The sequence below is a fragment of the Malaclemys terrapin genome, chromosome 3, assembly GCF_027887155.1.
Source record: "Malaclemys terrapin pileata isolate rMalTer1 chromosome 3, rMalTer1.hap1, whole genome shotgun sequence".
NCBI lineage: Eukaryota > Metazoa > Chordata > Testudines > Emydidae > Malaclemys > Malaclemys terrapin.
Window position 1 is genome coordinate 84186619 of NC_071507.1, and position 27156 is coordinate 84213774.

At 44.4% G+C, this 27156-nt stretch overlaps 1 protein-coding gene across 1 annotated transcript in view; it reads left to right on the top strand.

Annotated features, from left to right (window-relative positions):
- The first annotated feature begins 651 nt into the window (after positions 1–651).
- UNC93A (unc-93 homolog A) overlaps positions 652–27156 on the top strand; it is a 30305-nt gene continuing 3800 nt past the window's right edge. The window contains exons 1-8 of the mRNA XM_054023860.1: positions 652–759; positions 5729–5934; positions 8325–8506; positions 11493–11722; positions 16207–16338; positions 20552–20769; positions 23510–23645; positions 25446–25577. Coding sequence (XP_053879835.1) covers positions 5848–5934; positions 8325–8506; positions 11493–11722; positions 16207–16338; positions 20552–20769; positions 23510–23645; positions 25446–25577 — 1117 coding nt within the window. The 5' untranslated portion in view covers positions 652–759; positions 5729–5847. The remainder of the gene's footprint in view (positions 760–5728; positions 5935–8324; positions 8507–11492; positions 11723–16206; positions 16339–20551; positions 20770–23509; positions 23646–25445; positions 25578–27156) is intronic.

Below are 27156 nucleotides of genomic sequence, written 5' to 3' on the forward strand. Positions count from 1 at the left end.
CCAGGATACCACTAGAGGGATCCAAGAGGAGAGTGAGTCATGAGTGCACCAGTAATTTTGAGGCGTGATCATATGAGATGTTAACAAGCAGTTGAGTGAATTTCCTGAGTTGCCAACAAGTGGCGACTGAGTTTTGCAGAGCAGCCGTGATACAAGCCTCTGTTGTTCACAAACAGGAACTGCCTGCTCCTTTCATTAGAAAAGGTCCATATCACAACAGCGGCATGTGCTTTTTCTTAGCAGTGCTCGGTCCTGCTGAGTCAGAGTCACCTTGTATGCAGCCAAGCAAAAGCCAGTAAAACGGGCATTAATAAAGTTGTTCTGAGCCACGCAAAAGAGCAGAGGTAATGCAGATGTGAACTGCTCAGAGGCAGGATATTTTTAGAAGATAAGACATGGATGGGCTGAAGGCTTAGCAGAAGAGAGCTACTGCAGGTAGAGAAGTGAATGCAATACGCATTCTAGAGAAACAGACTACTTCATATTTGGGGAGCTCCCCGCTGAGTTTAATGTCCTACTGGATCTGTGACACAAAGATTAAGTCTGGCACCCTGACTGAGCAAGCAGGAAATGCTTCTTTGTCCTGGCTCTTTGGGATTCAGGGGAGGAGCCCTACTATGTGAGAGCACCCTGCCCCAAGCCAGTCCCAGCCTCTACTACAGGACCAGCACAGGTTAACTGAACAACTGGACTCAGCAGAGGTGGCAGCTGCTGTGAGCCTCCTGCAAGTAAGGACCACACAGCCCCATGGACGTGCAGGTAAGAAACCATAGCTGAGACTCCCGTCTGCAGTCACTCTGCTCTCTTTCTAGCTAGGCACCTCTCCCCATCCCAGCTCACTCTGAGTGCAGAGCAGGGGAAGTTTCTCCTCTTCCCACCTTCGGGGATAGGTAAAGGGAGCAAAGTGGTGTGGACATGGACAGTGTGGGAGGGAAGGCAGAGGGGGACCTTGGTGAGGGCAAGGCGGAACATCAAGGAATGAAGAAAGAGGAGCATGGCAGGATGTGCAAGGGATTTGCAGGAGGGGAGCCTGAGAGGCAGAAACTGGGTTGGGGACTTGGGGAAGAGGAGCTGTGGAGGAGAAAGCAGAGAGATGAAGGATGAAGACAAGGGGGGGCTGGAGAGATGGGACTGGGGAGAGGCAGAGCAAGGCGGGATGATAGGATACATCAAGGGGCAAAGAGGGGGAATGAAAAGCAAATGGGTGTCATAGAAGGAAGATAGAGAGGGGGACATCACAGGATAAGATTTAGACAGACCTAAGGGTAGAGGGATACTGGATGTGGCAAAGGGGTTATAGTCACCTTGGAAGAGTGAATAGAAGTGGGATAGCTATTGGTAGGTTGTGGAGAGGAGAATGGATGGTGTTTGACGGGACAGGAAGTAGAGACTGGATTTGTGGGTAGAGGAGAAGCTACATACCTGCTAGGAAATGGGCAGGTTCAACCTACCCTACCTCTACCCACAGAGAAAGTGGAGACCCTGCAAAAAGCCCATTCCCTAAAACCAAGAAGCAGGTATGATCCTTCTTGTAGATGGCCGGCTATTGCATGGGTTCCTGCCATATTTCACCACACTTGACTGAGCTTAGAAAACAGTGAGGCACCACAGCAGACATGTGAGACAGAACCATGTGACCAGACTTTCACAATGATACAAGAACATATTTTGTAAACAGCCTGGACTGAGCAACCTGGATTTTAACTGGACGCTTATTCTACTGAGCAGATTAATTGGATATTGGATTGGGGGCTGTATGATTCCAGAAATTTCAGGGTGAAGACCACAATATATTATACTGGAGATGTAGACTCCTTCCCATCGGGGTGCGGAGTGGGGAAGCTGTTTAAGGTAGAGAGAGTGGTTGCTTTAAGACAGTACTGGCTTGGGAACCCTTTTATTTTGGTTACAGGCCATGCTGCCCTGTATTGGTTACATACTGTGAAAGAGTCTAATCTCCAGATCATCCATCACTACTTGAGGCTCCGGCCTTATGTTTTCCATGTACGACACCGACCTGGGAGGCAGCATGGGAAGGGTTAACTTCCTTTCTCAGGACACTAATACTGCTGCAATCTTTAGAGAGTGAATCACAGGTCACATTCGGAGAGGATGAGTGTGTGAGGTGTTTCTGGCCTTTCACAGAGAAGAACTTTTTCTGGTCTGACAGCACCCTACCCCCAAGTTGGTCACTGGAAAGAAACCCCAGCATCCATCCCTCTAATATAATGAGGCCAGCATGGGTTATACAAGGGGAGTTTGTTAGACAAGTGGGCCTCGTTAACTTGCCAATTTGGGGCATGCAACTTCCTGACTTTGTCTGTGGGGGAAGCTCAGAGAACAGTCAGCCCACAAGAAAGGGCGGCTCTAAACCAAGTAACTGGGAAGGGGGTCTCCCTCCACAGTGACCTATTTAAGTTTCTTTTTTTTTTAAATTGCTGCTGTTAAAGACAATCCTGGGCCTGCATTCTAGTCCATGTGTGACACTCCAGCTGTGGAAAGGGGCTGGTAGAGTTACCATACGTCCTCTTTTTCCCGGACATGTCCGGCTTTTCGGCACTCAAACCCCCGCCTGGGGGGAATTGCCAAAAAGCCGAACATGTCCAGGAAAATGGCGGCTCTGCTCTTCCCCTGACTCTTTGGCTCTGTTTAAGAGCCGAGCTGCCCGAGCGCTATGGGCTTCAGGCAGCCCCCTTGCCTCCGGACCCCAGCCGCCAGCCGGGCACTTGCCCTCCCGGGCTCCGGCGGTGCAGGGTCCGGAGGCATGGGGGCTGCCCGAGGCCGGTAGCGCTGGGGCAGCTCGGCTCTTAAACAGAGCCAAAGAGTCAGGGGAGGAGCAGAACCTCCAGCCGCAGCGGCTCTGCTCCTCCCCGACTCTTCAGCTCTGTTTAAGAGCCGAGCGCTACGGGCTTTGGGCAGCCCCCATGCCTCCGGACCCTGCGCCGCCGGAGCCCAGGAGGGGAAGTGCCCGGCTGGGGGCGCAAGGTCCGGAGGCAAGGGGGCCGCCCGAAGCCCAAGCGCTACCGGCTTCACGGTTTGCCGGGCAGCCTCCAGACCCTGCACCCCCGGCTGGGCGCTTCCCCTCCCAGGCTCCAGCTGTGCTGGGGAAGCGCCGGCCGGAGGCGCAGGGTCTGGGAGCTGCCCGGCAAACCGTGAAGCCAGTAGCGCTGGGGCAGCCCTTTCCCCGTGGCTGGGAGTGGGAGGAAGGAGGGGGCGGAGTTAGGGCGGGGAAGGGGCGGAGTTGGGGCAGGGCTGGGGTGGGGAAATGGGCGGGGCCAGGGCCCGTGGAGGGTCCTCTTTTTTTATTTATTAGATATGGTGACCCTAGGGGCTGGAAAACAGCCAGATGTCTCCAGCTGGCGTGTAAAGTTGGCATCACTACCTTCTGTCATCCCCTCTCCCCCCATAGCCTGATTCCAGCGTGGGGAACAATCTGGGGGGAAAGCATGGCCAAATGTCAGTGTGCTCTGGCAACCCCCAGTAAGTGATCAGCCCCTGGGGGGCCAGCAGCAGCCAGGGATAGTTTCGAGCAGCTCTTGGGCTGCTGTAAACTATGCTGGTGCCCGAAGCAGGGAGTGGATGACGGGATGGATCACTCAGTGACTGCCTGTTCTGCTCATTCCCTCTGAAGTGCCTGGTATTGGTCACTGTTGGAAACCAGGCTAGATAGCTGGACCATTGGTCTGACCCAGTATGGCTGTTCTTATGACCCAGGATCAGGGAGCCACAAAATGCTATTCATCCCTCCCTCAGCTGCATCCATTGGCTAGTGGGCATAGCCAGAGATCAAAGCGAATAAAGTAACAGCCAGCCTGTGGCCTGAGGTAGAGGGGTCTAGGGTGGATCTTCTGTTTTTGTTGGGTTTATTTAACGAAAGCCTAAAATGAACAGCTACCCTAGTAAAAGGTGGATGGCTAGAGGGAGGGGTGAACACTTGGGGAAAAAAAAATCAGCCAGAAGGTCTGTTGTGATTTAAGAGATGCCAGGGCTCAGTGATAGTCACCTCAGAGAACAGACATTCCTTACTGTGGGATGGAGTCATTCATTTAATAGGTCCATTCCATCTCCAGTTTCAGTGAGCCCTCCATGTGAGTGCTTTTAGCTAGGAGTGTGTCGATCCCCTGCTTGAGAACTGAGATTGCACACACGTTGGGCTCAGATCTCAAGACTCACTTAATCTTAGATAAACTGACAGAAGGAATGAAAGGGGTGTCAGGCTGATACACAGCAGGCCCACTGGAGACGCTCACAGCTTGGTACAAAATGAAGAGCATCTCAACCTTATCAGATTTCATCGGTAAAGAGTCTGCACATTCCTTTGGAGAGACTCATTAGAAGGCAGATAATCCAAAGGTCTGGACAGGGACATCGAGCAGGCCAAAATGTCTCTCAGATCAATCAAAAAAACAAAGGGCCCAAAAATGCTTTCCCGGAACAGGTGTTGCTGGCAGGAAAGATTGTGTGTTGGCTCTCAACTGACAATCTCTCCAATTGTGCCTTTAAAAAAGAGTGGCATGTTAAAAACTATTTTAAAAAAGCTTCCCTATCTGAGTGACTACCAACACGGTGAAGTATTACAAAACAAAGGATTTTGAAAATTTAACGTGCCTCTCACTGTTGCATGTGTGCTCTGTTTATTCTTGCATCAGAGTGGGCCGTGAAGCGTTTCATTTTTGTTTAAAGTCAGTATCACTGTCATGTTCTTATGCACTAGTTCAGTTCAGCACTGGTTTGGGTTACAAACACTACAGGAGAAGGCTAGGTATGTAACTACCAATATTTCCACCTCCAAAACAAAGGCTGGGTTGAGGCTCAGCTGAAAATTAGACTCTATGTATGTGTGCCAAGTGTGATAGTCCTTAACATGAAGAGACAGTATTTCACTGTCTATTTAGAAAGTCTTGCATTTATTTATAAACATGCTATTCACAAACTTCTTCACTCTTACTTGGGGTTGGAAGAATATTTTTCTTCTGCATTTACTTGAATTATAAAACAAGAACTAAAAATATCAGAAACTGGACGGACGTTCCTCAAAAACAGGAGCTAGCTTTGACTTCTTGGTATGTTAAAATATATTCAGCCTTTTTCATGTTTTCTTTGTTTTGGTCTTGAATGAGTGTGTGTATGGGAAGCAACACTGTGCCATCTAGTAGCTGGTAGAATGACTCCCAGCTGTGTATTCCCAAATTCCACTGGGTTTGCTGGGGGTAGGGTATCTTCCATTAGACAAACAGGCAACAAACTTGTTTTTGTGTGCTATATCTTTGTAAAGATTGTGAAACCCTCTAAGTAATAGTCTCACATTACCTAGTCACATAAACAGCCTAGTCACATAAACAGTCTGGTTTGTTTGTCTGGTTTGCAACCTTAGTTAAGGAACAGACCTGATATAGATTTCCAAGCAACCTTTTAATCTTTGCCCTTTAAGATTGAGCTGTAATTGTATTCCAGCTATGCATTTAACTATCTGCATTCTTCTGTGCCAGGAACAGAAAGAAGCCACATATTATGCAGATGAAATATGAAATTTTGCCTCATTCTTACAAGTGATTTGTAAACTTGAATATAAAGTACAGAGATCTAATGGAAGCTGATAAGTCCTAATTATTATTGCTTCACAGCAACTGAATGAGTAACAGGTTCATATGGAGTTTTCAGTATCAGAGAAAGTAAAGTTCACTGGCTGACACACACCACAACTGTCTAACAATTCTTTCTACTACAGATGCAGTGAGAAGTTGATCCTTACCAACAAGCAGACCTTGTTTTTCTCTCCCTAAGCACCAGCTGGGCCACTTGGATCACCACCTTTAACTGTCAAGCCTTTATCTTCTATGAACCAACATGGAAAGCAATCTTAAGAATGTTCTTGTCATTTCTTTTGGATTTTTACTTCTATTTACTGCTTATGGAGGGCTGCAGAGTCTGCAGGTAAATGTAGCTAGTTTCATTAGTTGCTATGATATCCATTCCTATAGTTGTATCAGTCCAGTCAAGGGGTGTGAAACATAATCTTTTCTTGGTATCTTTGAAGAACACATGTGCTTTTCTGGTGTGGGTTGAGATATCAGTCTGGCAAAAGATGATGTGTTTTACCCAAGTTCCAGAGCTTCTGTTAAGAATTTTATCTGTTAATGCAATGGAAGGTCTCAGAAAGAGAAGGGATTTTTAGGAGCAGAAATAGTTCTAGAAATGCCTAGACGTAAGTTGGCCAGGAAAAGGTGACATGCTATCTTGTTTGCAGACTTGTGCAATGCCAAAAGCAGGATGTACCCTTCCTGCCATATGATCTTAAACTGTGATCTTGTCAGATCTCAAATCAAATTTCGGAATAAAAGGCTGTCTCGAAAAACCCAGAATGCTGCAAGTAGGGATGTTGGTAATTCAGGATGTGGTTCTCTTCTTTCTGTGGCCCCCTCTTGATGAAGAAAAAGGGTGCATTTTTCAATCATGTAAACTTAATATGATTGGAAAGTCCTGTTAATATGCAGTCTAATACATTTGAAGCCTGGTTGACTGGTTGCATTGTAGCCTAGCAGGAACCTTTAAAGAATTTCTTTTTCATCTCATGATGTTTAAACCGATCTCATGATTTTTTGTGTTCTGACTAATAATATTTAAATGCTTGGAGCTGGCAATACTTTAAATAAGAATCCCCCTCTGATTTGCAAGCCAATCTGCATGTCTATTGAACAATGAGTTCCTTACAGCTGCACAATGGCAGCCATGGAAGGGAAGTGGCAGAAGCTAATATTGCTTCAAGGCAGCATTACTCCCACTGGGATTTCCGAACTGCTCTCAGAACCAGCCAGGGATTATGGGCAGCTGGTCTTCAGATCCAACTTTGAGGTCCAAACCCTGCAGAGCCAGTTCCTCCACTGGTGGAGAAGCTGCTGGAGGCTCAGATGAAGGATGAGACGAGGCCATGGAGATGGTACCCTGCACCCACTCTGAAAGATCTTAACTAGAATGGGTCAAAATAATGGCAACGCACTAGTTTTATGTCAAAATTCAGTTTCATCTAAATTAAAACTTTTTGCAGAAAAATGTTGCTTTCAACAATGTTGAAGCTGAAACCAATCATTTTGACTTTCTCATTTCAACTTTGTATTATAGTTTAATATTAAAAATACAAAAGTCAAAACGAGAAACTAGAAACAATATATTTTTACCTTATTGAAATGACACATTTCGATGCTCCCAAATCAAACCTTTTTGGAATTGTTGTTTTGTGGGAAACTTCAAAATTTTGATTCTTTTCATTCGGATTGGGAACTTTTTTTGTGTGGGTGTGTGAAATGTCAGAATTTCCCATGGAATGGAAATTCCAGTTTCTGACCATCTCTAATTTTAACTCCTTGTGCTCATGGAAGTAGAGAGCATGATCTGACCAAGGTTCTTATTTATTAATATGACTGTAGCACCTAAGAGCCCTAGTCATCGACCAGAACCCCAAACGTTTAGGTGCTGTGTTTAGCTACTAAACAGGAAGCACATTTTTGCACTTTACTAATTACTCTATATACATCCAAGAGCTGTAGCCAGCCACTGAAAAGCACCCGTCTCTAGAGTGTAGAGCAGCAGACAACCAGTTACCCACCATGCAACATGTCATAATAGTGATGGGTAGGGAGGAGACAATTTTGGTCAAGGTGACCGCATTCTACAAAAAAATGCCCCGGGGTTTACATGGGCACACACAACTTCAATTTTTAAGGTATCCTTTGAAATAACCTTCCACAGGGTAAATTGTCTGGAACTCAGATCTACCTAGGAAGGGCCAACTAGACCATGCTGGAATTTGAACCTTTGGGTCTAAGAAGTTTTCAAACCTTGTGCTTAAAGTACTAAGGCATTGCCTCAGGCAAAAATCCCCGTGGTATTATGAATCAAGAGACCTTCTTTTCAAAGTAAACAAGAAAGAGAGAGAAAGAAAACAGATTTTCCTTAAATCTCATTGCTCTAAAAATCAAAATGCGTTGGTTGCAAACCAAAATCCTGGATCTGAACCCCACTCTGCATCCCAAATGTTTAGCCAATTCACAATCCAAACCTGAATCTGGATCAAAATTTTGAAAGTGGTCCCTATCTTTGATGGCTTAAACCAAAATCCTGGAACTTGGATGGGTAGGGGACGTTAAAATACAGATCCAACTTCTGGCTTCATCCTATCTCTGGCCAAAGCCAGTTTTGAGTATCCCCTTCCCCACTCTCCCTTTTCCATCCTTACCCTTGTGGCTTTGGAAGCACTGATATTTCAGCTACCATATCTCCCCTTCTCACATGGTAAATTCTGGGTCAACTTGTTTTTGTCTCCACAGAGCAGTCTCCACTCTGAAGAAGGTCTTGGCGTTGCCTCACTAAGTGTTATCTATGCAGCTCTCATCCTCTCTTCCATGTTTCTCCCTCCAATCCTCATTAAGAAGCTGGGCTGCAAATGGACCCTTGCAGGCTCCATGTGCTGCTACATCGCATACTCCTTGGGCAACTTCTATGCCAGCTGGTACTAATGGCCTTTTATACTGTTCTGCCAGAGTTTAACTAGTGAAACCCCATTCATTACCTCTGGGTTAGATATGCAGAGGGGCAATTTTTCCTCCTCAGAGGGTTATCAGTGTTTGGAATTTCCTGCCCCCACTGGAACTGCCAGAACCAACCAAATGGACAACTACTTGGGCAAAGTCGTCCCTTGGGTAGGGCGAATCAAGGCAACCACCCCGGGTCCCGCACTTTAGGGGGCCCTGCGCTTCGATAAAATCATGAGGAGGCAGGTGGGGAGGTGAGGTGGTCGGGCGGGTGAGCGGGGTGAGGAGGTGAATGGGGAGGCAAGCAGCAGTCAGGCAGGGGAGTGAGGAGGAGCCCCCCTACCAAAACCTTCCCCTCCTCCCCAATGCCTCCTGTCTGCCAGTGGGCCCTGCCGATCAGCACCTCCCCCTCCCTCTCAGCGCCTACCGCCTGCCACGGATCAGATGTTTCGGAGCGTCAGGAGACATTGCAGGGGGTAGGGGAGAGGAGCGAGGGCACAGCATGCTCAGGGGAGGGGGCGAAACTGGGCAGGGAAGAGGCAGGGCAGGGGTGGAGGGGGGGTGGGAAGAAGCAGGATGGGGGTGGGGCCTCAGGGGAAGAGGAAGAGTGAGGGCGGAGCCTAGGAGGAAGCGGGGAGGAGCACCCCCCAGCAGATTAGAAACTCGGGGCCTATGTCCCGGGCCCCTCAGCCCCCTAGGGATGGCCCTGTACTTGGGCACCAATGGTATCTTGGGGTATAAATAGAATTAGAAGTTTAACAATGGTGAGATTCTTGCTCACATATAGAGGTTTAACTAATGGGGGTCAGGAAAGAATTTCTCCCCTGAACCTGTTGTCAAGGCTGTAGGGTAGGGAAGATTTGCCTTATTTTGAAGCAATCAGCAGCAAACATCCTTTAGGCTCAGGTGGGTACATGCCACATGATTAATTTACTGTCACTGCAGCAGTAGGAATGGCAAGGCATTGGTGAACACTAGTCTAGCCAATCGTCTTCTATGCTTCATTTAGAGATGGGCGGAAGCTGCAAAGTTTGGATGTGGATCCAAACTTTCCCATAGTTTGGGGGTGTTCAAATCTGGGGTTTGGCTCATTTTAGAGCTAGTCATGAAGTTCAGATCCAAACCAAACTTCCCTAGATCAGTTTTTTTGGTTCTTGTCCATTTCTATATTTCAGTCAATAGCTTCTCATAAGAATAAAACAGCTAAACACATACAGCTTTTTGGATCAGTGTAAGAGAAGAAAAGCCATAGCAGAGTAAATAGATAGCCTACAACATACCATTTAAGCTGTACTTGTATATGTCCATTTCTTGTAGCCTAGGTGATCATAAGGTTCTCCTCCATCAGTAAACACTGTTCTGTGCCAACTAAAACCAAGCTGAGGCCAGAAAATGGGGCTTCTAAGGACAGGATTTTGGATATTTCTAGCACTAAAGATGTGGGGAGAAACCAGCTGACCTAGTGGTCTGATATGCAGTATTTATTTCCGCCAGAGTCCATCTTAGACATTACATTAACAAAATCCCCAGGAATTTCCCCAAATGTGAGTCCTCAAAACTGTTAACCCATCTGCAGAAAAAGAAATAGTGCCCCAACTCCATCCACTTTATGCTTTAACAGTTCAGTTGTCTGCATAAATCACCATTTGTTTCAATTGAGGATGGACACTCTTGTTTTGCCTCATTCCTATCCTGCCTTAGTATTATGGATTAGAAAGTACACCACTCCCCTGAACTTTACTGGTTCATGTTCTTCCTAAGGGAGGTTGCAAGAGGCTATCCCAGAGAAGAAAGGAATATGTCTAGCCCAGAATGAAAAAAGGATTAAAAACAAATAGATATGAGAAAAGAGCAGACTGTGAGACTGTAAAATTCTAACTAAAAAATAGAACTGAATGCAGACCATCCATTTGAGCCACTTTACTTTTGGGGTTTTTCTTCTATCCAAATGCATAGCACAGACTTCCCTTTAGCTACAAAAATGTTTCCTTTAAGTTGATTTTCCCTTTAACATTTTTTTCAAAAAATATTTAGGACAAGACTGCAGCTTTAATCCAATGCTTCTGGGGGGGAGGCTGGGGTATTGTGGAACTGGGCAGCCCCTGTTAGACCCTTTTTCAAGCTGTAGCACCCTTCATGCCAAACCCAGTTCCACTCGTCATTGGGTAGGGGATGTGAAGCTGGAGGGGAAGGCTACTTGTTTTGTACCCCTCCAGCCCACTTTACATCCATCCAGGGTAGGCACAAGCTAGTCCTTAGATTACAGAAGGAAAGGGTTCATGAACTAAGACCACTTGTATGAACTGCACAAGTCCCCCCAACCCCAAAATATAGTTGGCATCATTCTCAGATTTCACAATGTTCAGTCATTCCTAGTTTAAATTCATTGGAGCAGATTTGTCCCTGCAGTAACTCCACTGATTTACACAAAAGTTGAATATGTTTGGGTCATGGGTAATGGAGTCTGGGGGAGGCTAAACCTCCCCAAACCTACAATTAATGCTCCCTGCCACTGGCCCAGGGCCAGGGTGTGGCAGAGCTCAGAGCTTCTCTGGGTGGCTCAGGCTCAGGGCTTGGCCCCAGCTGGCTGGCTGGGGCTCAGGGCTTCTCCAGACTGCTCTGGGCAGAAGCAAGCCGGTGGGAGTGGGGTAGCAGGCTAGCCAGGGTTCAGGGCTGCTCCAAGCACTAGCCAGGGTTCAAGTCTGTGCTGGTGGGCCAGCTGGGGCAGAAGAGTAGGAGTGGTATCAGGGCCTCAGGCACAAGAGGCAGGGCAGGGAGCTAGCCTCCCCAAACAGGGGATGCACACACTGCCCATGGTTTAGGTGTATTGTGATATCTGAGGCTCTGGGAATAATTTGGCTTATGTATTTTATTTATGGAATGCAGTGTTCAGTGATCTGCCTTGGAGGGCAGATAGATGGACAAATAGATAAAATATATGCTAAATAAAGTATTCTTTGGCAGGTACACGCTAATCCCTACCTCCATAATCCTGGGACTTGGGGGAGCCCCTCTCTGGTCTGCTAAATGCACCTATCTTACAATAGCCGGCAATTTGTATGCCCAAAAGGCAGGGAAAATTGGAAGAGACGTCATCAATCAGTATTTTGGGCTCTTCTTTCTCATATTCCAGTCTTCTGGAGTCTGGGGAAATCTTATTTCATCTTTGATATTTGGCCAGACTACCACCACAGGTAATATATATATATATATATATATGTATATTTAAAGATCTAAAGTATAATATTTATTTCTTGTACCCTTCCATCATGCTTGGTTTCTTAAAGAAAAGATTTATTGCTTTAAAGTTTATTTTTTAAAAACTTGGTTAAAAAGGTCAGGCAGAATAATGCAGAAGCAAGTTCATGGATGATTTGGGGTGAAAAGTCAAATGTGTTTTACATTTTTAAAAATGAAAGTTTAATCACTGATAATAATTGAAGTGATTTTGAGGTTACTTAGATTTAATGCTTAAACTAAGTGCCAGAGAGAGGCAGAACTGTCTACTGTCTAGAACATGGGACTGGGAGCCAGGACTCCTGTGTTCTAATCCATACTCTGACAGTGAATTACCATATAGTTTGGACAAGTCACTTAACTTCTCTGCCTCAGTTTCCCATTTTTAAAATGGGGATAACAAGAGTTAACAAGAATGTTGTATTTGGTCAACATCTTGAAGATGGGAAGTATTATAATGTATCATTATCACCTTAATCTTGCTGCTTCATTCAAAGGTCGGTATATAATGGAAATGGGAGATTATTGAGTGGAAAGAAGTTACAGACATCACTGGATCAAGCAGGAAAAATTGCTTCTTTTAAAGGAGGTTTTTGTCTCCAAGAGTTCAGAGTTCAACTAGAAATTGGGTTTAACCTTATATATTCAGGAAGCTCACATCAGGTTTTATTAACAGTATAAGTCTAAAAATATTGTCCAATCTGTTGCACCTGTTTTATGCCAGCGCAGCTCTTGAAGTCAGTGAAGTTACCCTGGCTCAGACTTGTATAACAGAGCGGAGAATTTGGTCCCCTGGGTATGAATCTCTACTCCAGTCCTTTGCCCCTGAGCAAGGTGGATATAACACACCACCATATCAGAATAGTGAATGGCAACACAAGGTGCAAGGCAAGGAAGAATCAGGTGCAGTCTCACTAGTCTTGAACTGTATTGTGGCTCACGGAGATACAGCAGATCCACTTGGAGGAGGTTCCCTCACTCTTACATTTAGGTTTGCATGTCTCCCTTAAAATGCTGAGGCCATCTCTGTGGGCCTCCGCTTGTATTTCATTGATTGACTCCTTTGGATTTTAGTGAATGCTCTACTTGTGAAGGGGGCTAACTTAGCAGCTCTCACGTATGAAGCTTTGTTTATCTAAACAGTGACAACATGGGCAGAACCAGTATAAGCTTCCCCCCATTGCATCACCAATGAGCCTCAGCCTTGAAGTGGAGGGACCTTCTATACAGCGGAGATTGAACGCCAGTCTCCAGCTAATTCAGTTCTTAGCCTCTCTTTGGACACTACCAACAAGGGCGTACTTGTACTTTTCAGCACCAACATTTGTTTTTGTTGTAGCAAGATGGAAAAAAACGTAAAATGTGCTCATTTGGAATAAAGCCTTTACAAAATGCAGACCTCCTTCCCACACACACACTTATAAACTGGGCCAAACCCGTCACAATAGCTAGCCATCCCCATGAAGGCAGGACACCCCTGATTTTAATGGGAGACCTTGTAAGAATGAGATGCTCCCGAAATATCGAGGGGCTGGCAGGACATGCTGCTTGGCTGCATCACGAGGGAACGACACAGGAGATAAAATTGTAAAGGCAATAGCCACATATAAAATGCAACATTCATTTTCCTCTCCCCTTCCTACTAGCACCACTTTGGGCTTGATTTTCAGAGGTGCTGAGCACCTATTGACCTCAGTTAGAGCTGTGGGTCCTCGGCATTGCTGGAAACCAGGCCTCATACTACTTAAGTTCCCTGTGTCACCACGAGGATATTGCACGTGAGAAGAAAGAGCACCAGGTTTTGCTTTACATAGTTGAAAACTTAATCACGTTCTTGATTTATTTTTCACTCCTGAGCCTCAGGACTGCTGTACATTATACTTTGCTCCCAGGGGCCTTTGCAGAAGCTGAGAATAGCCAGAGTGCAGTGTCAGGCGGTGATGTAAAACTGCTGAGGCAGGTCTCTGTCATCTGGAGAATCCCTTTATACCAGGGTTATTCCCCAGGGGCCATTTACACTCTGTTTAAGCTTCCAGTATGACATAAAGACTCTGGGACAAAATGAAGCGTTCACCCTTGTTTATTTAACACACTTCTGGAATACAAATGTTTTCCTGAAGTTCCACTGGTCCAAAGCTATGCAAATGTGGCCACTGGCCACGACAAGGTGATCACTTTATCCACCTTGTTAATTTTTACCTCGGGGCATGTCTACATTATTGCCTACGTCGATATAAATTATGACTCTCAGGGATGTGAAAAAGTTTCCCCAGTCCCAAGCAACACAAGTTTTGAACTGTCCACACCATTGCTATGTCGGCCAGAAACACTCTCCCACTGACATAGCTTCTGCATCTCGCATCGGTGCAGCTGCGCCAATGCAGTGCTGTAGTGTAGACTTGCCCTCAGGATAGGATGACCAGACAGCAACTGTGAAAAAACAGGACGGGGGTGGGGATTATAGACACCTATATAAGAAAAAGTCCCCCAAAACGGGACTGCCCCTTTAAAAAAAGGACATCTGGTCACCCTACCTCAGAGTAAACTTGATTTGTGTATGTGGTCAATAAACAGCTTATGCACGTGGTTGTTTAGACTAAAAGCTGTGATGAAAACAAACCAACTGCAATTAATGTTTAAAATAACCATACAATAGAACTAATTAAGTAAGGAATCAACCTAGATAAACTTTATTCCCACTTATTCATGAACGGATACACTTTGCAATGAAAGCTGTTGAATTCATTTTAAGGTTTTCTCTTTTCCTCCTAGCATGCCCCGGCCTATTCAGGTTCACAATTCTGATGACTATTTTGCATTCATACAATGAGTAACGAGTGGAATGAGTAATGAGTAACAGGAGGGAATTAGCATGGTGTGACCATGCTACAGAGGGATTGTGGAGGGGGGGAGGGGTGAAGAGGGGTACTGTCATATGCTCGGCATAGGATTTAGACGATTAAACAAAGCAAAGCCATGTGGAGTTGCTTTAGTTTCAAATATATTCGCAAATAACAATAAAACCTGGAAGAACTGGTTCTTTGCAGGGATGGATTATGGCTAAATGTCACCTAGATCAATCAAAAATGAGTGTCTCAGAACTGTCCTCCCAGACAGAGTGCTACTGGAATGTGAAATTCTATTAGGGAGCAGAGTAAAGAAGAATGCTGCTCAGAAAAACACAACAACCAGGGCCTGTGTTTCCTCTTCAGAAGCGTTAAGAGCAACCAGAAATGTTAGATCATTCTTTAATATTATTTCTTCAGTGCCATTCATCCAGAAAGATCCCAACATTATTTTTTTACAAACTAATTATTGAATACTTTGATCTTTTTCATCCATAGATGTCAAAGTACTCTGTAATGAATGGTAAACATCATTAGCTCCATTTTACCAACTGGAAAACTAAGAAAAGTGACTAATTAAAGTTACATAGCTAGCAAGCTTCACTGGTGGGACCAGAACTCAAGTTGCTTGGGCTCTAGTTTGGTAACTTTGTCCACTGTCCTCCTTACTACAACAAACATGTATAGAAACTAACCTGCAATGGATCCCAACTGAAGAATTCAGATCTAGAACTGGATTTTGTACACCCCCAAGTTCGGGCTATTCCAAACAAGGGGTTTTGGTTTGACCTAGGATAACAAATTGGGCCCATTTGAAAAATCTGAAATCCAGATACTTATTTGAACTTCAAACACTCACAAAGTGAGGATGAGCTCAGAACTGTGATTACTGATTTAGGACCATTTCTACAGATAACCACTTATTCAGTACTCTAACTGGCGCTACTGTTGCACTGGAAATACACACTATGAGGTGGGAGGACCAGTTTGGACAAACTAAGAACCTTACCTATCCAACCTTTACACAGAACTTGCACTGATTTTTTTTTTTGGTGGTTCAGAAAAGCTCATTTAACTTGCATTTCATTTTCATGGATGTGCTAAAGTGCAATATCTCAAGGAAAGCAATTCCTGTGGTTTCTGTGACCCAGATGGAAATCTGCTAGGGAAGCGTTTTCTTCAGATTTCCAGCCCAGCTTTGCAGACCCAAGTAATTCAAATACTTTACTTCAATAAAAAGTAAAAAAAAAAACCTTTTGAGTGCTGAACTGAACCATCAACCTTTTTGAAGTTTACTCTGGGTGACTTCAGGCCTTGGAAGCATGCCCCTCCCGCACAGGGCTTATTGATAAAGAGTGGCATGAACCAAAACCCCAGCTAAGAACAGTCCCAAACTTTGGAGCAGCACAACTCAGGATTCAAACTCTGTAGCTGGTCCTTTCTTTATAAATGGGTAAACTAGAATATTGCTGAATTTTGGGGAAGTTTGGATCTATGATCAGCCTGTGTTACTTGGCTTCATTTCTACTTACTGCCTTGAACTGTGCTTATCTGACCTCCCTCATGTTCTGCCTTTGTTTTCATTGTTACTGAAGTAGCGGAAGTCTCAGCAGAAGACCTGATGTGCTGTGGAGCATATGACTGCATGACAAATGCTACAACTAACACCACTGCATCGAGTGGGCCAACCAAGACCTTAATCTACATCCTGTTGGGTGTCTACACTGGTACGTGCTTCTAGCGGTCTCAACCAAACATCACTTACAGGGAAACTAGATGCAAATGAAATCAAAAATGAGCTTGCAGAGTATGTTTCCAGCTTCCTCCTCCAATCTGAGCTGACAAAAAGGAAAGCCCCTTTCTCCTGAGCTGCAACCAGTTTCCTTCTGAGAAGCCCAAGCTGCTTTGTGCAACTCTGTGTTCCTTTAGTCCTTAAAGGAGCAGGACATCCTTTATATTTACATTTGTACTTAGAATGAAAATTACAATTAAGGTAGAGTTTAGAGATTTAGGCACACACAATCCTCTCCTGCTTGGACCAGTCTTTACTTCGGCTAAGGAAAGCCCCATAGAATATGGCTTTCTTCAACCAATGTCCAAAAGAAAGGTTTAAAATGTGGCTCACTTCAGACAACCCCCACAGAGGAACCCCCAGCCTCTTCCTAGAGAGCCTGTCAGAAACTGAGTAGTGGATGGTCTGGGGTAGAGGTTGGAGCAGCAGCAGTCAAGCCTAGTGGTTGGGCTGGGGACAGGAGCCAAAATCAAGAACGGGGTTGAAACAAGACTAAAGCAGAAGTGGGGACAAGGACAGGCTGGGGCTGGGACTGTAACAGAACAGGAGCAAGCAGAGACTGGGGCAGGAGCAGAGTGTCAGTGCTACCAAGCGGCAGGTGATACTCCCAGTGGGGTAGCAATGTTGAACAAACTGAAGTAGCTGCTCTCAGTGGGTCCCTGGATTTGGGGTCACCTGGTGAGATCTGCACCTGTGGATTGGCTGAGCCCTGGTTGATGACATGGAGGCTCTGAGAGCACTCATTAGGTTCAAAAATGACTCATTACAGATCCTACCTCCCTGAATCTTACGCCAGATTCCGCTTCAACCCCAAACAGAACGTCTGTCTTCTTGGATGTGCCTAAACTAGGATAAAAGGAGTTTTCTTAAGTGTTCACTCACTTATTTTAAAACCTAGGGATGTGGTAGACTCTTCATCACTTGAAGTCTTTAAATTAAGACTGGATGTCTTCCTAAAAGACAAGCTGTAGCTCGGACACAAGCTATGGGCTTGATGCAGAAGTTATTGCATGGAGTTCATTGGCCTGTCTTCTGCAGGAGGTCAGAGTAAGTCAATAATACAAATAAATAATAGTAAATAATAGTGGTTCCTTTTGGAAAAACTATTAAAACCCTAGTGTAGACAGAGCAAGTTGTATCTTTAATATATTTTAGCTGGTTCAAGTGAATCCTAGGAGAGAACCTATAAAATACAATTTGTCCTGTCTACACTAGGGTTTTGAAATAGTTAAAACAGGTTAGCTAACACTTTAAATAAATCCTTTTAACATAGTCTAGATACACCCCAGCTGTGCTTAGAGGACATAATTCCTTACAGCTGGTCCAGCCCCACAACACTCAGGGATAGGCATAAATTATTCTTCCTCTAGGCAGAGGGAGAGAATTAACAGCTTCCATTCTACCCTCTGGAATAGACCCCATTGCAGCACCACTATGATACCAGTACATTGGTATTGTATGCACTACCCCCTCTCCCACCCCCACACTGGATGGAGTATGTGAAAGCTGCTCATAGGTTCCTTCCACTGGCCAAGCTAGTGGAGTAGAGTTGGGCCCAGAGCTGGTACAGTTGTCAAGTGACTATTTTGTCTGTCTACATGTGGCCAAAAGCCCATTATAAGGAATAAAGAGTGCACTTCAGCCTGCCCACCTTAGTGTGGCTGCATTTTGCCAATGTAGTGTTTTCCTAGATCTGAAGTCAGGATCTAGCTGTTGACAAGGGGAAAAGGATAAGGCAGCACCACATCCTCTGCTCTGAGGAAACACATGAACAGAGTTAGGTATCTCTTTTCATACCCTCTTTTCCCCTCAGTGTGCACTTGTAAATTAGGACTAATGCAGCCAATGAAACAACTTTAATTGGAATCCAGTCCTCAAGACAAAGAACGCTCATGTCACTCAGAGACATTTTACAGCAGTGAGTAAAGCTTATAATGCAGCTGAGTCCAAACTGGATAGATAAAAATCTTCCCCTCTGGTTAAAGGGGAGAGGTTTTTGACAGCCACATATGTCACCTTTCACCTTTTGACATGGTTTTATGTTTTCTACCGATATATGCAATTTCTGTGTGGAGATATAACACTAAATGTGTAATACACCAATGGAAGGGAGTGTGTCATCTGGCAAAACTCCTCAAATCTGCCATGCTTAATTAATGGGAAAAAGGAGGAAGTAAAAAGGAACCCCCCCCACACACACACCCTCCACCTCATCTGGAGTATGTTGGAGCTGCTACCTTTCTGCAGAGTGTGGGTTTGGGTTGTGAGTTTGAACTCTAAATCTGATTACTAATGTGTGCTCCCCTAAGCTTTGCTCATACAAAATGAATGTAATCCTGCCTTCCACTGACCTCACTCCAACAGTCTCAATTTCTCTTTCACTCTTAATAAGAGATATTATTTTCCTACCTTGAGGGAAACCAAATATCTGAATATTTCATTCATAGACATATTTTAAATGTCTCTTCAGTTTAGTAGATGACTATATACACCTCTACCTCGATATAACACTGTCCTCAGGAGCCAAAAAAATCTTACCGCATTATAGGTGAAACCGCGTTATATCGAACTTGCTTTGATCCGCCGGAGTGCGCAGCCCTGCCCACCCCCCTCTCCCCCCGGAGCACTGTTTTACCACATTCTATCTGAATTTGTGTTATATCGGGTCGCGTTATATCGGGGTAGAGGTGTACTTGGCAGTTCTTGGCTGGAGAGAAGGATAAATAGCTAGGCTATCTTGTAGAGTTTTTGGGGTTATTTTGAAAACAGAGTGTGGACTTCTCTGTTTATATTTATAAGCCTCACAACTGCTAATCTCTTGCAACTGCTCTCAGTTCACTATAGGAATTTATAGACTATTCATCCTGCAAATGTCCCTTGATTTTTCATGCACTCCTCACTTCCCTGCAATAAGTCCATAACACTGCTATAAACCCTAACTGAATTAAAAATAACTCACATCACTAATGGCTACACTCCAGCGGTCACAGAACACCTGTAATTGCTTCATGAGAACATTAATATTAACACTGTCTTAAGGGGACGTACCTAAGAAGCAGGTTTAGTGGTTTTGTGCAATTTATGGTGAGCCTGCCCCTGCATTGGGAGGAGATATGAAAAGCACAAAGCATCTGGCTCTGAGTTAATGGATAGGCAGATGCATACATACAACTACAGTGTTACAGTGATGCATGGATGCGCAGCATGTTAAACATGCAGTGGGCCTGATTCTCCTCTCACTTTATAACTCCATTTACTTCAATGGAGTGATGCCTGCTTTACACCAGTGTAGTAAAAAAGATAGTCAGGCCCTGAGTTTTTAATCAAGGAAACGATCACCTGCTGCTGCTTCAGACATCCTGGGCCAAAATTCTGTTCTAATTTATACTAATGCAGTCCTGTTGACTTCAGTGGAATGACACTATAGTGACAGGAGAATTTGGCCCTATATATATATATATATATGATCATCTGCGCTGACTGTCAATGTGCTCCGTTACTTGTAGTTTTTATATTAGTGTACAGCCACATAATTGATCTATCAAGCTATATGCAGTTGCCTCCTATCATTGTTCATGTCCCATACATTCACTACTGTTATAGGCAAGTCAGCTCCCAGCACTATTTTGAGATGACAATCAAAAAGGAATCTGTAGCAGGATCCAGGAAAATAAAAGTTAAAATTCTACCTGTGGCCTGATATTTGTTTCAAGTATTTTGGGGAAGACTGTTACTCACATGAATATCTTGGCATTGAACGTGGATGTAACCTAGTTGAGCTAGGAGCTGCTGATAGCTGCAAAGGGAACTCTTTCATGCTAGCCTCCCTACGACCTCCGATATGACTTGGAAGAGTGAGAGATTGTTCTGATGTAATGGTGCAGCTGACTTTGCGGCTGTCATAATATGTATGTCACACCTCAGCTGAGGGAATTTTGTGAAGTGCACAGTGGCATATTGCGGACTGGACCTTAGATCAGGCATTTTTAATTAGATAGTAATGGCCACAAGGCTGTATTTAAATCAGTCTTTCAGCCACCAAAACATGTGACCCAGAACTAAACACTAAGTCTGAATAATAATAAACCAACTGGCTGTCATTCTCTTGGCTTCCCTCCTGGTTTCATGCATTTGTTTTGTTTTTGCAGGTAGTGGTGTGATAGCTGTGCTGCTGATTGCTCTATTTCTGGATCAAATCAAAGCCAACCAAGCAGAGAGTGAGACAGAAAAGATGCAGACACAGTCCTTTTGGTCCACATTCCTAGCAACTTTCCAGCATCTTAAAGATAAGCGACAGTGTCTCCTAATCCCTCTGACAATGTACAGTGGGTTTGAACAGGCATTCCTTGCTGGTGACTATACAAAGGTGGGACTGAATGTTCCTAGTTATACCCGATCTCTTTATAATTTACCTCTGCTTAATACTATTTCATCTACCAGATAATTACTCAGAGTAAAATGATATATATTCAGTGGCAGGGGACATTCTTGGCAAGGCTAAATTACTGCCTAATACTATTTGAATTAACTCCAACTGAGCTCTTCAAATACAAGTGGCTGGCAGTAACCAAATCAAAGCAAAAAAAAATCTGGAAAGAAATTATTTTGAGTTTACAGCAAAAGGTTTTTTAAAAATTTCCTTAGAATTAGGTATAATATTTGTATTTGTTCAGTAATGAATACATTATTGATCATTACAATGTTATTGACTTCTTTTTAAGTATTGCATAGACATTTTGGTTCCATTTTTGTTTAAGACTATTAAACTATTAGTTCTATTAAGTTGTCTAAAATTATATTGCACATTTCTTTTCCAGGTCTATAAATCAATGGCAGTTTTAAAAAGGCAGAAGTCAGTGCTATTACAGGAGGCAGCATAAAATTGGAACAAAAATTAGAAACTTCTAAAATAAGATTTGCAAATACAGGACACTGAGCAATTGCTGATTAGCTCATCCTGAATTCTGGAACAGGTCCAAAAATATTGCTAGTTCAAATACAAGTTTTTTCTTCTTTAACACTATCATGCCACCTTGTCATTCTTCAGGCTTCCTTTTGTCTTGGCTCATGCTTTTCACATTTTTGTCATAGTCACTAGTACAGTAAGTTTCAGAAAACTCCAGACCTTCTCAGGGGATGCCATGCCACCCTTACTTCTGAGCTGCTGCTGGCATCAGCACTGCCTTCAGAGCTGGGCACCTAGCCAGCAGCTACTGCTCTCTAGCCGCCCAGCTCTGAAGGCAGAGTGTAGAGTGGCGGCTGCTGGCCAGGCACCCAGCTCTGAAGGCAGTGTTGCCATCAGCAGCAGAGCAGAAATAAGGGTGGCATGGCTTGGTATTTCCTATATACTTAAATGGCTCTGTTTGAATCAATGCCTTACTGTTTTTAATATTTAGTGAGCGTTGCATGTTGATTTTTTTATTGGTATATGTACTTGTGTAGCAGGCGGGGGGCATAAACTACTAGACAAAGAAGGAGGGCATGAGCAAATACATTTGAGAACCACTGGTATAGGGAGACTAAGTTAGGGCTGTGAAGTTAAATCCCCCTGTTGAATCCTACTGAATGGCTTGATGGCTGATCTGTAAGCTGGCTGGCTACAAAACATTATCTAGCTACTTGTTCAAAACCAGACAGCCTGAAGTGATAAGGAAGAGTCAGAACCACCCCTCCTCACATGCATTCTCAAAAAATCAGCACAAAACAGACTTACTCCTCAGCTGTACATTCCGAAAGTCTTCCAGGAATCCGAAATAGGGAAGGAGATGAACATCTTTTTAGACTGCTCAACTGAAACTGTAGTGTTCAAGCACCATGCACAACCAGGGAGGGAGGATGTACCCATTACTAATCCATTCCCTTTCTGGGGGTGCTCTTTTATGGAGATTAGAGTTCAAATCCCAATCCCAGCCAAGGAAGGGTAGAGAGTTCTTGTGCCACTATGTAGCAAGAAGGTCTAGTGACCAGATGGCCTAGTGGTCAGCTCATGTTTCTACTGGTCTAGTCATCCTGGCTGTGGCCTCAATCACCCCCTCATGCTCCAATTGCTCCCCCCAAAGCTCAGTCACTACAAAGGACGGGGGAGCAAGGTAGGGGGACCTGGGCCCACCTATTCCACCAGGTACCAACACAGAGCACTAGGAGTTCTCTCAAAGTGTCCAGCCCAGTTACTGAGCTACCCCAAATTATATTACCCCCAGGTCACTTCCTACCAGTCTGGAGCTCCTCAGTTTGGAACAGGGTCACTGGCTTAGCAGACTCTCCTCAGTCTCTCAGTGTCCTGTTCAGTCAATCTCTCTCCCTTATAAAGAAGAACAGGAGTACTTGTGGCACCTTAGAGACTAACAAATTTATTAGAGCATAAGCTTTCGTGGACTACAGCTCACTTCTTCGGATGCATATGCATATTAGAAGTGGGCTGTAGTCCACGAAAGCTTATGCTCTAATAAATTTGTTAGTCTCTAAGGTGCCACAAGTACTTCTGTTCTTCTTTTTGCGGATACAGACTAACACGGCTGCTACTCTGAAATCTCTCCCTTATGGCTTTCAACTCCCAAAGAGGGAGGGGGGAGCCCAAGTCCCTGCTGCTAGCGCAGCCTTCACAAAACTGTTGTCATTCCTTGAACAGCTCTCAGCATCAACCTTGCTTCCTGGTGCCAGCTCATTCTCACCTTCTCCTGGGCTACCAGTGTCCCTTTAAACTGTTCCTCCACTGGGAACATGCCTTGCACCTGTTGAGGGGCAGGACCAGTATTGTCTACTCCTTGCCCTGGTTCAGCATGGGGCCTGTAGACCCCATCACACACTACTATGGGGGCTGATCTGAAGGGGAAATAGGGCTCCAAATGCAGCCCCTGTTCCTTTAAAAGAAATGCTGCTACTGTGGTGCAGGTCTCACTGGGAACTGGGATGGGAATGTTGCTGGAGGCCAGATACAGCAGCATTCCAGAGACTTGACAGTGGAGATACATAACTGTGCTTTATTGATCATGTCTACACTGTATGAATATTCACCAGCTCTGAGAATCAGACCCTCTGACTTTGGCCACAAAGGCGAGTCGTAGTCTGTGAATAATAATGCCGTGTGTCTGTTCTCTTTTCTTTAGGCATATGTGACCTGTGCCCTGGGGATACATTTTGTTGGTTATGTGATGATCTCCTTTTCAGCTGCAAATTCGTTCTGCTCTCTGTTCTTTGGAAAGATTTCCCAGTTTACTGGCAGAAAAGCCCTATTTGCATTAGGTATGTAAAGACTGCTTGGAGGACCAATTATCTCATCCGGTAAGACAAATCCTGTGCTCCCTTCCCAGAGCATGGGGCAGGGGGCATCATGCTATAGGTTACCAGTTAGAAGGAGATATACCTGGAGGCAAACTCTTCATTCATTAGAGGAGCTGGGGAAGAGAGGAGCTGCAATTAAGCGGCATATTCAAGTCATTCCATTGACTCATTTCAGCATGTCTCCATTGTTGACAGGCTCAGCTCACCCTGCTTTTGGTGATACTATGTACTCAGGCTGAGCTGTTAGTTCTTTGGAGCTAATGTGACTGATGCCAGATGGCCCAATAAGGAGAGACAAAATCCTGATCCTGTTGAATTCCATTGCAATATTGCTATTTGCTTCAACGAGATCTGAATTTACCAGTAGCTCTGTCAGGACCAAACTCCTTGCCTACTTTTGGTTAAAAAACACAGTGAGTAATGAGCTAACATATTAGCTTGGTCCTTGGGGAGGAAATGTGAACTTGGGGCTACTGGCAGTCAGTCTAATAACTGCAGGATATGTTTTGAACATTAGTCCTGTGCCCTAATTGCCATCCATTTTGTAGGACAAAAAAAAAAAAATGAAAATAAAAGCAAGAGAGAGAACTATCTCAGTGTGCCAGTTTAGAATGAATGACGTGCTGCATATGGACAAGAAGTGTGTTGGGTACTATGAGGAGAAGAGACTTATGTGATGGATATATTTAAGGGCTCCTTTCAGTGGACATTGAAAAAAGGTGGTTCCAATAAATAATTTACCAGGGCAGAAAAATATCAAGGCAAGTGTTTCATTTTCAGCTGAGTATCTGAAAATGAGATTTCTGTGCCATTTGAAGAAAGTTTATTACAATGAGTTGTCCTGAATTCCATAGCATGGTTCCCTTTATTAATAGAAACCACATTGCTTGATTCCACATGCATTGCCCTAGAAATTTTCCCTAAGGTAGCTTTAAAGCTAGAGACAAGAGATTTAGAGTTCTTAATCTAGAACCTCAGAACTTTGCAGGTTCTAGTTCAGTTTTTGCCATACATATTTTTGCTCTTTGTGTATTCCTCCCTCTTGGTGACTCATTTTATTTTAAGGAAAACAAAGAAGTTACAGTCTTTATAAACATGTGATTCAAAGCCACCGCCCATCCACCCCTCTTTCCACTGATTTCAGTGGGTTTTGAATCAGGACCTTGGAGCATGAGATCAAAATGCAGTGACTCACTAACATTCTCCATCTAAGCAGAAAGATAAAATGGCAGCCACCCCTTCAACAGGCAACCTAGATGATCTTAATGGTTCCTTAAAAAAACAAAGATCTATATTTAAAGACAGTATAGGGAAAACAGAATAAAACATCCTTTCAGTTATCTACCAGTAGACACATACATCACATTAGGATTCAAAGTCTTCTGGGGTCCCCTATGCCTACTCAGTGGTACACTGGCTTGACTATTCCCATTGGTAGGTCTTAACCTGTGGGTTAATATCTACATTAGCTCAGAATTCCTCTCTATTTAGGACATGGCCTGGGATGACTATGTGAAAACAGGCGCTTACCAACTGTTTCATTGTACAATATTAACTGATGACCAAGAGAGTATTGCAGTGTCTTCATGTAACTTTAAACTGATGAGTACAAATGTTGGAACCTTCCTGGTTCACTGACCTTATTTTACTCAATAGAGTTTGAAGAAGTCTTACAATAGACTCTGAAATACTGTATATCTAATATGAAATTTCCAGTTTATAACAGTAATTATGTTTTCTCCTCCTCTCCTAAACATACAGCTACAATTACAAACCTTGCCTGTATAATAGCACTATTGCTGTGGAAACCTCACCCAAACCAACTTGCTGTATTCTTCATATTCCCTGCTCTTTGGGGCCTAGCTGATGCCATCTGGCAGACGCAAACCAACGGTAAGTCCCAGCGACAGCTAACCGAGCCTCACTGAGATATAGTATTCTGTATGTTTTTTATTTACATGCAGTCTGTTTTACTGTACACGGGCATAAAACATGGTGATGGGTTTAAGACGGGCTTCAGAAAATATGCTTACCCTCCTTTCAGTCAGAAAAACACTCAGGAATGAGGAACTAATTAAAATGCTTATTAGCCTGGACAAAATGGAGGAAGGGGACATCCTTGAACAAGGTAATGGATGATCAAACTATATCTTTGAAATGCTCATTAAATTCCAGAAGGAAAATCAAAATTCAGAGGTAATTAAGTTAATAACCAGGTTGTGATATAGAGCTATCATTGTAGACATGGCCTGTATATACTGACATCTGAGATAAACAGTTGATGCAAATGTTCTCAAAACTCCAAATATTAATATATTTCAATACCTCACTTTGCTGAGAATAAAGGAAGTTCTTCTTTTTAAAGATAGGGGCACACACAACCTAAAGATTAAAAACAGGACAAATCAAGAAAGAGTCATGCACTATGGTGGCCTGAGGGACTGCCTTTGAACACATAAAGTCTAACAACCACCAACCTTAGTCTTCCTAACTGAATATCCCAACCTGTTCTGGCAAGATTTTCCATAGCCTGCCACAAGCAAGACACAGTTTAAGTGCTGTAACGAGGCACACCCACCTCTCGTGAGCACCCCCTTGGCTGAGTGCACGTGCCAGAGCCTGCACTCTCTCTCTCTCTCTCAGGGCTAGTCTACAGCGCTTTAACGTGGCTTGTGTGATCACTGCAGAGCGCTGGGAGAGAGCTCTCCCAGCACTCTAAAAAAAACCACCTCCATGAGGGGCATAGCTACCGGTGCACTGTCTACACTGGTGCTTTACAGCGCTGAAACTTGCTGTGCTCAGGGGGGTGTTTTTCACACTCCTGAGCGAGGAAGTTGCAGCACTGTAAAGTGCCAGTGTAGACAAGCCCTTAGTTTGTCCTTGCTCTGGGATAGTGCCCCAAGGTTCCCTCCCTGGTGACAATGTCTTCGCCCTCTTCTTGGGCCTTCTGGCTGCAGCTGTCCAACTGGGACACTATAGTTCAGTTGCCTCTCTAGGGTGCCTCAATGTCCAGGCTACTTCCCCCCAGAGGCTAATGGGTTGTGCTGGGGACCCGTGCCCACTCACTACTCCAGGTCACAGCCTAGGAACCCTGTAGATAGCAGCCGTCTGCTATATCCCTTTATCTATGTCGCATGGCTTCTCTAATTCCCTGGGCCACTTCCCTGCAGCCCCCGCATCTTCACCCTTACCTCAGTGCCTTGTCCTAATGGAGTCCCAGCAACCAGCTCAGAGCGCCTTCTTGCTTTCCCTGGCTTCTGGCTGCAGTGCCCTGTCTAGGATTCTGTAGGTCAGTCGGTCAGCCAGCCACACTACTACAGCTCCAGCAAGGAACTCAATTCTCTCTGGCCCTGCAGCTCTTCTTATACTAGGCTGCCGGCCCTGATTGGTGGTGTCCCACATAGCCGCTCTAGGCAGTTTGGAGGACCCTCTCCACTGCCCTTTTCTGGGGCGGGGTGTGGCAGGGCCTCAG